Here is a 15,973-nt window from a genome sequence, read left to right on the forward strand (position 1 = left end):
AATTCCCCTATATGTAACCTATTTCCCATTGCCACTCCTTCCCCACACGTATGCCCTCCGTACCGCGAGTGGGTTCTGACATCATACGTTGGCTTTACCTTGTGCATGAACACTCTCCTCAGTTTCTTCAGGCTTGGGCATCCCTTGTGAAGCTGCAGGTTGCCCTCTTTACCCTGCTTGAGTTGTGACTCCTCACACCAGTTCACCCCCTCTGTGGATTCCGTCCTTACCCTGCTTAGCTTCTCCATCCTGTGACAGGCTGCTCTTCCTTAGGGTCTTCCTTTGTTCCCGCTCAGACTGAGACCTCATGCTGGATTACTCCGTCATGGGGACCCCTTATCACCTGATTGGGTTTTGACACCTCCAGGCCAGGCTGCCACTCTGTGGACACTCTCTTCATCCTATTTGGGCTCTGGCACGTCAGCCCTGGTCATGCCCTACAGAGATCCTCTCCACACCTTGCAAGGGCTGTGAATTCTCCATGCCAGACTGCCTTTTTTTTTTTTTTTTTTTTTGCGGTACACGGGCCTCTCACTGCTGTGGCCCCTCCCGTTGCGGAGCACAGGCTCCAGACGGCACAGGCCCAGCGGCCATGGCTCACGGGCCCACCGCTCCGCAGCATGTGGGATCCTCCCAGACCGGGGCACGAACCCGTGTCCCCTGCACCGGCAGGCGGACTCTCAACCACTATGCCACCAGGGAAGCTCCAGGCTGCCTTTTTTGAGGGAACATCTTCTTTACCCTTCTGGGGCTCTAAATCCCCATTTTGGGCCCCCCTCATGAATGGATGACCATCACGCCATGCTTGGGGCTCTCAGTATCCCTTCCTGGGACTCCCTTTCTGACCTTGCCTCAGGCCTGATAACCTAACTTCCCTTTCATGCTTTGTAGACCCCTCCTCATTCTGCTCAGGCTCTGATTTCTCATGCCAGGCTAAGTCCCCCTGCTGTATGGATGCTGGCCTCAGTTTTCTTGGACTCTGATTCTTTTTGCCAAGCAGCTCTTCTTCATGGAGTGTTCTGGTATTCTGATACCCTGGTTGGGGCCACCTTGTTTCCTCCCCACCTTGCTCTGCCCCACCTAATGGCTTTAGGACTAAGGCGTTCAGGAAAGGAGGGGAATAATGAGCTTTTCCTTTTTTTTTTTTTTTTTAATTGAAGTACAGTTGCTATACAATACTATACAAGTTACAGGTATACAATATAGTGATTCACAATTTTTAAAGGTTATACTTCATTTATAGTTACAAGTATTGGTTATTATTTAGTTTTTCCTTTTAAAATCTTTGTTAATTTGATAATGTCCTTATTTTATTCTCATTTTTAAAGTTATTTTTCTCAATTGTACATTACAGATATTCTGTTCTGCATTCATCTTCAACATTGTATCTTAGTATATTATATATACCAGTATAGGTATTTTAAAGTTAGTCCTGAGGGCCAGTTACCATGGTATGCCATAGTATACCAAGGGCTATACTGAAGTTATTCAAGTTTATTTGAATAACTTCAGTATTATTTTACTATATTCTACTGGGCCTGTATTTGTCTGATCTTATTTCACATATGCTTTTATATTCGTTTATACTTTACAAGTGCTGATCTGCCACTGCACCTGTAAAGACAATGTTCGTGGAATTTCCTTATTGACCATTCTAAGCTTGAATGAAGCAGAATGTTTTATTTAAACTCACATAAAACAGTTCGTGCTTTGCCAACATTTTCTAAGCTCTACATAGGCCTTTCCCCCTCCCTTTTGTAATATAAACCACCCATTACAAGAAAGATTATTTCAGGAAAAGTATATTTTAAATCAGTTGTATAATAAACTTTAGGGTTATTGGAAGGTCTAATTACATAGTCTTTGAAACTTTTAAGACCAATATAGTCTTAGCATTCATATTTTTTACAAGCAATTTCAGTGATACTGAAGGTATTTCTTCTCCCCCCCACACACTTAGAATGGAATTTTCAACTTTCACAGTTATAGTAATTATGACGTTATCACTCTTTGCTTGGAAATCTTTGTGGTCACAGAAATATAGAGGCTTCTAGTTAACAAATCTAAGGTTTATATTTGTGTAGAATTTTGTATTAATGTATAGAAACAACAAGAATTTTCCTCCTTAAAGTTATAAGGGACTCTTTTACTGCACTATAGGGGCTGATGTTTTTTTTTTTTTCTATCATTTCAGTTTCCTCTTTTTGGCAGGGAATAGTTAAATTCCATCTGTAAATGTGAGTCTTGAATACACATGAGAAGCAGGCTACCACCCCTCCCAATCTCTGCTAATATTGTCTATCCAATTTGGGGAACATTCCATTGTTAAGCAATGGAATTTTTTATATATATATATATAAATTTATTATTTATTTATTTATATTTGGCTGCATTGAGTCTCTGTTGCTGCACGTAGGCTTTCTCTAGTTGTGGTGAGCAGGGACTACTCTTAGTTGTGGTGTGCGGCCTTCTCATTGCGGTGGCTTCTCTTGTTGTGGAGCACGGGCTCTAGGTGTGCAGGCTTCAGTAGTTGTGGTACACGGGCTCAGTAGTTGTGGCTCGCAGGCTGTAGAGTGCAGGCTCAGTAGTTGTGACACACGGCCTTAGTTGCTCTGCGGCATGTGGGATCTTCCTGGACCAGGGCTTGAACCTGTGTCCCCTGCATTGGCAGGCAGATTCCCAACCACTGCACCACCAGGGAAGTCCCTAAGCAATAGAATTTGATTAGTAGAGTCACTGTGAAATAACATTTAGTTACAAAATGTATAATCTAATAAAACTGTATTCAAATCTGACCAATAAACAGTAAGCTTAAGTGTTGTCTAATAAAAACCATATTCACATCTAACCAATAAACAATAAGCTTAAGAGTTGTTGGTCTGCTTTAGAATCTTAGCTCTTGAATATTAGTTATACAGAAATAGGCTTAAATCTTATTGTTTATACATCTTGGACATGAGCATGGAATAATTTGATCAAGTATGTCCAAGTTGTCATTTGATCAGTTGCACCAAACTAGCTGTAGAGAAAATACCGTAAAAGTTGACATATGTTTTAAGTCACTAGTTGTTTAAAAAAAAAAAAGCTGTGAGAAACGTAGAAAACAGATATTATACAACTTATTAGTATACATAAATGGAAACTTACCTGATAACTGACTTTAAGTCATTTATAGTTGGGTCAAAGTATAACATTAGTATGCCACGATAGTGTAGTGTTGCTGAAAACATCCTCCAACATCCTCCATTTCACCTTTCTGTATTTATTAAAATTCTACTCTAAATGTGTATTAGTCTTAAGTTTTATCATGTTAGGGGAAAATGCCTACTTTAAGCCTCAGAAATATTATTTATTGCCAGGTTGTTTCTACCATTACAATCAATATATCAGTTACCCACAAATCAGTAAATGCAACAAGGGCTATTCTTATTTAGCAATTTTGCCTATTTCATTGCAGCAAGAGATAGTCTGGATAATCAAGCTGATGTCATGTTTTGAAATATTTCATTTATAACCAAAGTGAGAGAGGTGTTATGTTTTGGAACTTAAGGCATTATTAGCATTTTTTCTAATGCATATTTAGACAGATATCATTCAAGGTCTGTGCCTTAAGTTTTAGTTCATATAAAATAAGATTAGGGACTTTTATGAAAGAAAACCTTGATAAAATGTTAGTTGGAGTACTGTTTGTGAAACTTAAGGGGAAAAGTTCCATATGGAATCATTATTATCTACATTCAATAAAATGTACTTTGCATACACATAACCTTAGTATTTCTTTCTGCTTTATCTAAATAACCAGTGATTAAACATTTAAATCTAGTTCCTGTGGTTTCAAAAATAGTTTTAAAGGGACTTCCCTGATGGCGCAGTGGTTAAGAATCCTCCTGCTAATGAGGGGGACATGGGTTTGAGCCCTGGTCTGGGAAGATCCCACATGCCGCAGAGCACCTAAGCCTGTGCGCCACAGCTATTGAGCCTGCGCTATAGAGCCTGCGAGCCACAACTACTGAGCCTGCATACCACAACTATTTAAGCCCGTGCGCCTAGAGCCCGTGCTCCACAACAAGAGAAGCCACCGCAATGAGAAGCCCGCACACCACAACAAAGAGTAGCCCCCACTTGCTGCAACTAGAGGAAGCCCGCGAGCAGCAACGAAGACCCAATGCAGCCAAAGATAAATAAGTAAAAATAAATAAATCTATAAAATAATTATTAAAAAAAACAATGGTAATTGTTCCAGTATTCTCTGTCAGTAGTTTTATGGAATACGGAATTGTGTGCTTATACACATACCCAAACTGATATGTCATTTTTTATTTTTACTTTACAGGAGCCATCTAGAACAGTTTCAGGCAGATACAAAAGGTAAGAATCCTTAAGTTATGACTAACAACATATTGTAGACATAAGTGTAATGTCTTCTTGACCATGGCTTAACTAACTAGAACTGTTTCAAACAGCTGTTTGAAAAATAAGAAACCTTAATATTGTGCTCTTAAAAAGAAATTACATCGTAGGCAGGAGTGTAATGTCTTTCTGACCATGACTTATTCTGACATACTCTGCAGTCTTTGAATACTGCAAACACCATGAATTTGTAAGGGTTTGATGAACTTAGCAAAAGAAAAACTGTGTCATTTTCCCTTGTGTATTTAAACACTGAAAATACAGATATACCATCTGTATTAGTCAGCTTTGGGATACCATAACAAAATACTATAGACAGGATGGCTAGAGCAGAAATTTATTTTCTTACAGTTCTGGAGGCTGTAAAGTCCAAGATCACAGTGTCAGCATGGTCTGGTTCTGATGAGGCTTCTCTTCCTGACTTGCAGAGAGCTGCCTTCTTACTTTGTCCTCAAATGGTGGAGAGAGAAGGGGTGGCTTCCCTGGTGTCTCTTTTGATAAAGGCACTAATCCCGTCATGAGGGCCCCACCCTCATGACCTCATCTAAACCTAGTTACCTCCCAAATGCCCTGCTTCCAAATATACCATCACATCGGGGTTAGTGCTTTCAGCATATGAATTTTGGGAGTATCCAATTCATTCTGATCTTAGTTCATTCAGGCCACTATAACAAAATATCACAGACAACAGAAATTTATTTCTCACAATTCTGGAGCGTGGAAGTCAGAGATCAGAGAGCCAGCAGGGTCAGGTTCTGGTTGGTGAAAGCCCTCTTGCCAGTTGCAGACTAACAGCTTCTCACTGTGTCCTCACATGGTGGAAGGGGCTAGAGAGCTCTGTGGGATTTCTTTTATAAGAGCACTAACTCCATTCATGAGGACTCCACCTTTGTGACCTAGGCACCTCCCAAAGCCTCACCTCCTATTACCCTTACATTGGACGTTAGGATTTCAACAGAATTTTTGGGGGGACACAAACATTCAGACCCTAGCAAGTCCATAGCACCAGCTATACACAAGGAGTAATGCTTTTATCAGAAAATGTGTTTGAGTGTGTGTACACATGTATAGGAGGAAAATCACAATTAAGTATAAGTTGTTTAACGGAGATGACTGAGATATTAGCTTCTTTCCCTGTTGAAGCCATGAAGGTTGCAGAAGGTGTGGTCATGCTTGTGCTAATAATTAATGGAATAATGGTAAATCTTATCAAGTGCTTATAATGTCCAAGAAGCTTTACGTAGAGATCTCATTCAATTCCCAAAGTTATCTTGTAAGGTAGGTACTGTAGGTATAATATTTACTCTTATTTTATAGGTGAGTGAAGTGGGATAAAGAGGTAGAATCATTTCACTGTGCTTACGAAGCTAGTGAACAGAAGAGTCTGGATTTTAACTCGGGCAACCTGACTCCAGAACTCGCATGCTTGCACAAGACAGTCTACCTAGATTTATACATATAAAACCTCTGTCTTGCCCTACTTTTACGTTAAAGTTTAAAATATTTGGTTAAAGGTTGTGGTTATTATAATTCATCTAAAATAAAACATTGATTAAGAAGAGCTCTAATTTTAATACTAAGTTGTTATATAGATAAAACTCAATGTTTAACTTTTTTAAAAATAAATAAATTTATTTATTTTTGGCCATGTTGGGTCTTCGTTTCAGTGTGTGGGCTTCTCATTGCGGTGGCTTCTCTTGTTGCAGAGTGTGGGCTCTAGGTGCGTGGGCTTCAGTAGTTGTGGCGCAAGGGCTTAGCTGCTCCATGGCGTGTGGGATCTTCCTAGGCCCAGGCTCGAACCCGTGTCCCCTGCATTGGCAGGTGGATTCTTAACCACTGTGGCACCAGGGAAGTCCCAGTGTTTACCTTTTAAAAGAGATAAGAAGGCCAAGGTAATCAACAATTGACTAAGTAGGTCTGATATGTTTGCCACTGCTGCTGCTTTTATTTTCATTTCTGAGTAATTTTGATGTAGCTATAATGAAACTTGTGCTTGGTTATTTTTACTTAACATGAATAGTTTAAACTGGAAAGACTCTTTTTTCTTTTGCTAGCAAGCATTGCCAATCAAATAGCTTTGATTTGGCCTATTTCCAGGCCACATTTTCAAACCAAAAGAGTTTTTATCATCAGTTTTTGGTTTGGGGAATAAAAATAAACTTCAGTAACTTACCAAGTTTGCTGTATCATTCATACATATTTAATCCTTATTAAATTATAAACCTTAAATTATAATTGGCACTTTTCAGATTTGCATTCTTTAGGTAGAATCATTAGGGGAATAATTTACAAATCCTCATCAAAAGCTTTATTTACATATTGTGTTAAATTAGGTAGAAAATTGATTTCACATGATGTATGTTTTTATTTTTAAGCTTTTTTTATTGGAGTATAATTGCTTTACAATGTTGTATAAGTTTCTGCTGTACAGTGAAGTTAGTTAGCTATATGTATACATATATCCCCTCCCTCTTGGATCTCCCTCCCTTCCCCATCCCACCCATTTTTTAGACCATTATTTTACTTGTGACCTGTTCATATACTTGTTACTTCTTTTATTTTCATAGCCTAAAGCACATGGTTTGTTACTTTTTAGCTCTCAAAGGTTTAGCCATGTTTAATACTGTTATAAAACAAACAACAACAATTTTTTTTTAAAGTTTCTAGTCATTATTCATGGACTTATAGCAACTCGTAGTTGAACACACACCAAATAAAAACAAGCACAAAATCTAGATCTGAAATTATCAATTCCTTATCTAGAGGAATTTGTTACATTGTATATCAACAGTTCATTACTTTCATTAATCTGTCAGCAAGTTGTAGCAAAGACTGGAGAATGTATGTTATTTGGAGAAGGGTGTCTGCTGATTAATGGGGGTGAAAAAAGGAGGAATGGGCTAAAGGATAGAAATTTGGCATTATATGTTAGAAAATATTTTCAGCAAACCAAATAACTTATGATATATATACGACTAGACAAACTGAAAAAGTCATTAGAGGGTACAAGCCACCCACAAGACTAGTTTGTGTGCTCTTGTAAATTATGGATTAAATATTAATTTTTTTCTTACAAATATCAAGGATGTACTTTTTAAGCATTGAGTTTGTTAAGCAGTCACTGTAGTTGAGCTCTATTTTATTGAATCAACTCCTGTTTACCTAGAACGTCTCTTAACATATTCACTGAACTCCTTTTTAAAACATGTTTAAATAACTTTGGATAATTATTTGGAGGGGGGAGTCTTGAAATTTCTGAAACTCAAGGTTTAAGAAGGATGGATCAGTGGTTATGTATTTTTGGGTTTTTTTTTTCCCCCAATGTGTAATTTTCTTAGTGGAATGTTTACTTGGTTAAGTTTATAGTGATTTCTTTAGGATAATTCATTATACTTAACACACCAGAAATGAACAAGTATGATAGCCCCTAACTGGAAAAACTTAAATTTCTAACAGTGAGATAGGTTATAAGCTATAGCATATTAATATAAAGTTACAATACAGGCATTAAACTGATTCTTTAGAAAACCGTTAATTATAGGAATTAATAATTATAGGAAAATTATTACCTATTTATGTTAAATGGAGAGAGGGAAAGCATATTACAAAGAGTATGATATAAAACAACATCTATCATAATATATATGTGTTCTTAACTTGAACTCTATTGATGAGCTGCTAAAATTCTATATAAAAGAATATCATGGTTATCTGGGAGAAGAGCTATATTTTTCATCAGATTTTCAAAGAGATCTGCAATACAAAAAGGTTATGAACTACTAATATATTGTAGAATATAACAGCCGTTATCTCTGGGTTGGTGGAGTTACTGGAGATATTGATTCATGTTATCTGTTTCCCACAGTGAATATGTATCACAATTTTAATAAAGAGTCTGAGAGATGATTTTGATCTTTAGTTGTTGCTGTGTGTGTGTGTGTGTGTGTGTGTGTGTGTGTGTGTGTGTGTGTGTGTGTGTGTGTGTGTGTGTGTGTGTGTGTGTGTGGGAGAAGAGAGAGAAGACCTACCCAGAGTGAGGGACTGTTTGGGACAGTGGTGGTGGAATTGAATAAGGTAGTGAAACATTAAAAATATGGAGACCAGTCATGTACTTCTTGGTTATTTAGTAATTCCCCGACTTACCTAATACTTCTAAGTATTTGGTATCCATTCTAAAACTAGGATTTTACTCATGGGTCTTGTATTTCTTCTAATTGCTAAGGTTTAAAATATCTATTTTAGTGGGAAATTCCTTTAGCTGTAATCTCATAATGCTGCCAATCTTGTTCTCGTGATAGTTTTATCCCCCAACACAACACCTTCTAGTCTTTCCACAGAAAATATGAAAATTCCCAGAGGGGAAAATTTCGGTAAATGGTGGTATTTATCTTTGATGATACTGTTTATTCTTTTTCCTTTTCTGCACATTATGGTTAATACTTTGTAGCTAAGGGCAGAGGGGGATTCTTTTTGGAATTGTATTGGTTAGAGATTTGTGTTAACATTCCTGAATAGAACGTTACAATCTTTTTGGAGTTAATAAAACAATCTTTTATTCTGGGTATTTTGCGCTGTACATATCCAGCCCTCAAAAATAGGTTAAAAACTTTCTGTTTTTATTTATTATTTTTTATTTTTTTGCGGTATGCGGGCCTCTCACTGTTGTGGCCTCTTCCATTGCGGAGCACAGGCTCCGGACACGCAGGCTCAGTGGCCATGGCTCACGGGCCCAGCCTCTCCGTGGCATGTGGGATCTTCCCGGACCGGGGCATGAACCCGTGTGCCCTGCATCGGCAGGCGGACTCTCAACCACTGCGCCACCAGGGAAGCCCCTGTTTTTAAAATAAACAGAGCTAAATTTGGCAATAAGATCAGTTAACACAGTTATTCACAATTATGACAGTGTTCTTTACAAACCTAATACCTAATGGGGATAAATCACTGATTATGTTTTTCAGTAATAATTATTCCTTGTTTTGAGTTTGTATGATATTATCACTTGTGTATTGACAGGCCTAATAGGAAGGATTTTTAAAATTGTTAATAGGTTAAACTTTTTGAAAGGCTGTTTTAAGCTTGTACATCAAGCAAACAAACATATTAAGGGATATCCACATTTTTAGGTTTTCGTTTATAGTTGTCAGCGTTGTGGTTTCTACTTGAATAATCTGTGGTTGATGCAGATAAGTGGACTTCTTTTTAAGTGAAAAGAGGTCCTTTAAAATGATTCTAATGCTCTTTTATAACATGATAGATAATGGCTTTGGTGATACCTTACCCTCTTGATTTTCTTCCTGCCACTTTGCCAGTATTTCCCAGTTTTTATTTGTAGTTCTTCCTTTCCTGTACTTACTCTTTATGTGTTGATGTTACTCAGCTCTTTGTCTTAGACTATTCTCTTTTTGTTCTGTGTATTTGTTCTAGAAATTTCTTTCACTCTGGTGACTTTGGTTACTGTATATACCTACGTTGATGATTTTAAATCATTAGCTCTATATCTGTATAACCAACAACTTTCAAATGTCTACTTTTAGATATCTTAGAAGCATCTTAAACTCAGCATGTTCAAAAGTAAACTTGTGAAACTTAGTGGATTTCAGTAGTTGGTATCAAAATACATTCTTGCTCAAGTCAGAAATCTGGACATTGCTTTTGACTCTTCCTTCCTTCTTCCTTCCTTCCTTCCTTCCTTCCTTCCTTCCTTCCTTCCTTCCTTCCTTCCTCCCTCCCTCCCTCCCTCCCTCCCTCCCTCCCTCCCTCCTTTCTTCCTTTCCTTTCCTTTCCTTTCCTTTCCTTTCCTTTCCTTTCCTTTCCTTTCCTTTCCTTTCATTTCCTCCCCTCCCCTCGCCTCCCCTCCCCTCGCCTCCCCTCCCCTCGCCTCCCCTCCCCTCCCCTCCCCTCCCCTCCCCTTTCTTCACAACCTCACTTAAATTCAGTCATTGTAGCTCCAGTGCCAACCCACCAATCTAGGACACCATCATCTCTTTTTTAAAATAAATAAATAAATAATATATAAATATAATATATATATTTATTTATAAATTTAATTAATTAATTAATTTTTGGCTATGTTAGGTTTTTTGTTGCTGCGTGTGGACTTTTTCTATTTGTGGTGAGCAGGGGCTACTCTTCGTTGTGGTGCCCGGGCTTCTCATTGTGGTGGCTTCTATTGTTGCAGAGCACAGGCTCTAGGTGTGTGGCTTCAGTAGTTGTGGTGCATGGGCTTAGTTGCTCTGCGGCATGTGGGATCTTCCCAGACCAAGGATCGAACCCTTGCTCCCTGCATTGGCAGGTGGATTCTTAACCAGTGCACCACCAGGGAAGTCCAGGGACACCATCATCTCTTACATAGATGATTACAATACCCTTCAAACTGGTGTCGCTGCCTTCAGTTTTGCTCATTTCCAGTGCATTTTATTAAAATGATTCTGTCACTTTCCCTGCTTTAATGACTTCCTATTACCTTTAAATGAGTCTAAACTGGTCTCCAAGGCAGGGTGATGCACAAGATAATGTTAGGATGCAGGAGGGAAATATTAGATCTTCTGTTTGTATTTACCTTTTAATCTAAAAGACAGTAAGACATTTACAGTCATCCCTTGATATTCACGGAGCGGGGATTGGGTCCAGGACCCTGAGGATACCAAAATTTGTGGATGCTCAAGTCTCTTGTATAAAATGGTGTATTTGTATATAATCTATGCACATCCTCTTGTATACTTAAATTATCTCTAGAATGCTTATAGTACCTAATACAGTGTGAGTGCTATATAAATATGTTTGGCTTTTTGGAAATTTCTAGCATTTTTCCCCCCTGAATATTTTCAATGTGGGTTGGTTCAGTCTGTGGATGTGGAACCCACAGATTCGTAGGGCCCACTGTATACTTAATAGCTAGCACTATGTACTTGTTATTTATTCCCTTGTTCTATGTATCAGATGATTATTTAGTATTTGAGGTGTTTTGAGGAAAGTTTGTTCACTTTCTAAATGTTGCACAATAGTGTAATTTGAATGGTTAGATGGATTTATGAATTATTATGTTGTTTAATACAAAATGGATAGGTCGGGGGGAATTTAAGGAGAATATAAAAATAAGTATATAAACGCAAAGGTGATCATGTGGTGTTCAGTTGGCAAGATACACAAAATCAGATCTGTTCTTATAAATTAGAAAAAAATTTTGATGCTTGCTTTGGAGTTTTAAGTGAAAATTTAAAAAACTTTAAATTCTTCCTGTGAGACATCTCTTTCTGCTGTTACAGACATTAAAAATCAAATATGCATAGAACTACACCTTCAAATCTCTATATATCACAAAGAGTTAAAATAAGTTCCTCAGAAGTGAAGCATATTCAAATTATACTTTCATTAAAAATACTATAGTCGGGCTTCCCTGGTGGCGCAGTGGTTGAGAGTCCGCCTGCCGATTCAGGAGACACGGGTTCTTGCCCCGGTCTGGGAAGATCCCACATGCCGCGGAGCGGCTGGGCCCGTGAGCCATGGCCGCTGAGCCTGCACATCCGGAGCCTGTGCTCTGTAACGGAAGAGGCCACAAGAGTGAGAGGCCCGCGTACCCAAAAAAAAAAAAAAAAAATACTATAGTCAATTTTTGTGAAAACAAAAAAATTTGTATCATAAATAATTAAAATGTATATTTAGGGACTTCCCTGGTGGTACAGTGGTTAAGAATCCACCTGCCAATGCAGGGAACACGGGTTTCATCCCTGGTCCGGGAAGATCCCACATGCCATGGAGCAACTAAGCCCATGCTCCACAGCTACTGAGCCTGCCCTTTAGAGCCCACGAGCCACAACTACTGAGCCTGTGCACCACAACTACTGAGCCTGTGCACCACAACTACTGAAGCCTGCCCGCCTAGAGCCTGTGCTCCACAACAAGAGAAGCCACTGCAGTGAGAAGCCCGCGCACCGCAACGAAGAGTAGCTCCCGTTCACCGCAACTAGAGAAAGCCTGCGCACAGCAACAAAGACCCAACGCAGCCAAAAGAAAAAAGATGTACATTTAAAATCTTTTCACCCCTTTATGTTATATTTTTAGTGATACAGATAATATTTTAACAATATCACATTATAAATCATATTATTTGATTTACATATGTTTGTATAATAAAGTATATATGAATATGTAATATATAACCAAACATAATGATATTGTAAATCGATTATAAAGATAGTAGGTAAATATACATACCAATGTGTATGTAATGAATAAATTTGGAGACCATTAGTTGAAATTCTTCATAAAAGAGCTTTCAGGTCTCCTGCTTGCTTTTCCAGTGTCATATCTTGCTTTCAGGTCTCCTGCTTGCTTTTCCAGTGTCATATCTTATCACCCTTATATTTACCTTTCATGCTTTAGCCATATTGGATTTTTCTGTTTCTCAAAGGGCCACGTACTCTTTGTTTCTAGATATTTACACATTCTTATTCCTCTTTTAAGTCTGAGTTTAAACATTCTTTAGCATAATGCTGCTCAAAGTGTGGTCCTTGAACTGTTTGTAAGTAATCCATGACAAGGTAAGAATAAAACTTGAGAGTAAATGTTTAGAAGCCTGAATTGCATTTTAACATTGTCATCATCACACCTAAGTGCATGATAAGCAGAATCCTTTCAGAACAGGATATCGACTAGTTCAGGTGCTGTGGTACGTACGTGATTTTTTTTAATTTAAGTTTTTAGAGCAAAATTGAGGGAAAGGTACAGAGATTTCCCATATAAACCTGTCCCCACACACGGATAGCCTCCCCATTGTCAACATTCCTCAGTAGGGAGGCCCATTTGTTACAACTGATGAACTTACACTGACACATCATAACCACCCAAAGTCCATAGTTTACATTATAGTTCACTCTTGGTGTTGCACATTTTGTGAGTTTGGACAAATGTATAATGACATGTATCCATCACTATGGTAGCATTTTAGTCTCTCATCTTTTTATTCTCTCCATAGTTTTGCCTTTTCCACAATGTCATATAACTGAAACCATACAGTATATAGCCTTCTCAGATTGGCTTCTTTCACTTAGTAATATGCATTTAAGTTTCCTTCATATCATTTCATGGCTTGATAGCTTATTTCTTTTTAGTGCTGAATAATATTCCATTTTCTGTAGTTTATTTGTGTATTCACCTGGAAAGGACATCGTGGTTGCTCCCAAGTTTTGGCAATTGTGAATAAAACTGCTATAAACACCCACGTGCAGGTTTTTGGGTAGACATATGTTTTCAGCTCCTTTAGGTCAATACCAAGGAGCATGATTGGCGGTAAGAGTATATTTAGTTTTATAAGAAACCACGAAACTGTCACTGAAGCGGCTGTACCATTTTACGTTCCCACCAGCAGTGAATAAGGGTTCGTGTTACTCCACATCTTCACCAGCATTGATCCTGATTTTAGCCATTTTAATATGTGTACAGTGGTATCTCATTTTAGTTTGTATTTCCCTGATGATATATGATATGGAGCATCTTCTCATATGCTTATCTGCCATCTGTATATCTTCTTTGCTGAGGTGTCTATTACGTTCTTTGGCCTATTTTTCAATCGGGTGGTTTGTTATTGTTGAGTTGTAGAATTCTTTGTATATTTTGGATAACAGTTCTTTACCAGATGTGTCTTTTGTAAATATTTTCTCCCAGCCTGGCTTGTCTTCTTGTTCTCTTAACATTGTCTTTCACAGAGCAGAAATTTTTAATTTTAATGAATCCAGCTATCAGTTTCTTTCATGGATTGTGCCTTTGGTGTTTTATCTAAGAAGTCATCAGCATATCCAGGGACTTTTACATTTTCTCCTATGTTAGTTATCTTCTAGGAAATTTTGTAGTTTTGCATTTTTCATTTAGGTCCGTGATCCATTTTGAAGTAACTTTTGTGAAGGGTATACAGTCTTTGCCTTATTTTTCATTTTTTGCATGCGGATGTCCAGTTGTTCCAGCATCATTTGTTGAAAAGACTGTTTTGTTCCATTGTATTGCCTTTGCTTCTTTGACAGAGATCACTTGTGGGTTATTTATGTGAGTCTCTTTCTGCTTCCATTGCTGTTCCATTGCTCTATTTGTCTCTTCTTTCACGAGTGTTGCACTGCTTGATTACTGTAGCTTTATAGTAAGCCTTGAAGTTGGGTAGTGTTAGCCCTCCAACATTGTTCATTAATATTGTGTTGGCTATTCTGGATCTTGCCTCTCCATGTAAACTTTAGAATTAGTTTGTCAATAGCCACAAAATAATTTGCTAAGATTTTGATTCGGCTTTCATCGAGCCAGTAGATAGTGGGAAATCAAAGTTGGGAAGAAGTGACATCTTGCCAATATTGACTCTTCCTATCCATTAACAGGGATTATTTCTCTATTTAGTTCTTCTTTGGTATCTTTCATTCGAGTTTTGTTGTTTTCCTCACGTAGATGTTGTATATATTTAATTAGATTTATACCTAAGTATCTCATTTTGGAGAGAGCTAATGTAAATGTATTGTGTTTTTAATTTCAAATTCCGCTTGTTCAGTGCTGGCGTGTAGGAAAGGGATTGACTTTTGTATGTTAACCTTGTATCTTGCAACCTTGCTATAATTGCTTATTAGTTCCAGGAATTTTTTGGTGTGGATTCTTTCACATTTTCTCCATAGATGATCTTATCATTTGTGAACAAAGACAGTTTTATTTCTTCCTTCCCAGCCTGTATTACTTTTATTTCCTTTTCTTGTCTTATTGCATTACCTAGGACTTCCAGTAAGATGCTGAAAAGGAATAGTGGGGGGGGACGGACATTCTTGCCTTCTTCTGATCTTAGCAGGAAAGCTTTTGAGTGTCTTACCATTTCATATGATGTAGGTTTTTTGTAGTTATTCTTTATCAAGTCAAGGAAGTTCCCGTCTGTGCTTAGTTTGTCCAGTTTTTATCATGAATAGATGTTCGATTTTATCAAATGCTTTTTCTGAATTTATGGGTGATCATGTGATTTTCTTTAGCCTGTTACTGTGATAGATTACATTAATTGATTTTTTTTTAAACTGTTGAACCAGGCTTGAATAAATCCCACTTGATTTTGGTGTATAATTCTTTTTATACATTCTCGAATTTGATTTGCAAATATTTTGTTGAGGATTTTTGCATCAATGTTCATGAGACATCTTAGTGTTTAGTTTTCTTTTCTTGCGATATCTTTGGTTTTGGTATTAGGGTAATGCTGGCCTCATAAAATGAGTTAGGAAATATTTCCTCTGCTTTTATCTTCTGGAAGAGATTCTCTCTTTTTCTTAGTTAGCTTGGCTAGAGGCCTATTGCTTATATTGATATTTTCAAGGAAATAGCTTTTGGTTTCATTGATTATTCTGTGTTGGTTTCCTGTTTTCAATTTCATTCATTTCTGCTCTGGTTCTTGTTATTCTTTTATTCTGCTTACTTTGGATTTAATTTGCTCTTTCTTTTCTAGTTTCCTAAGGTAGAAACTTAGACTATTCATTTTAAATCTATCTTCTTTTCTAATATATGCGTTCATTGCTATAAATTTCCCTCTAAGCACTGCTTTTACTGCATTCCACAA

General features: G+C 37.6%; 1 protein-coding gene across 4 annotated transcripts in view; it reads left to right on the forward strand.

Annotated features, from left to right (window-relative positions):
• The window catches only part of PAWR (pro-apoptotic WT1 regulator), a 109,533-nt gene that overhangs the window by 75,599 nt on the left and 17,961 nt on the right, over window positions 1–15,973 (forward strand). For all 4 annotated transcript variants that reach the window (XR_013830587.1, XR_013830588.1, XM_079937827.1 and 1 more), the window contains exon 4: window positions 4,334–4,368. Coding sequence is in view for 2 of the 4 variants with exons in the window: in XM_079937827.1 (XP_079793953.1) it covers window positions 4,334–4,368 (35 nt within the window). In the remaining 2 variants the exon portion in view is untranslated. The remainder of the gene's footprint in view (window positions 1–4,333; window positions 4,369–15,973) is intronic.

This window comes from Stenella coeruleoalba (assembly GCF_951394435.1).
Source record: "Stenella coeruleoalba genome assembly, chromosome: 11".
Classification (NCBI taxonomy): domain Eukaryota; kingdom Metazoa; phylum Chordata; class Mammalia; order Artiodactyla; family Delphinidae; genus Stenella; species Stenella coeruleoalba.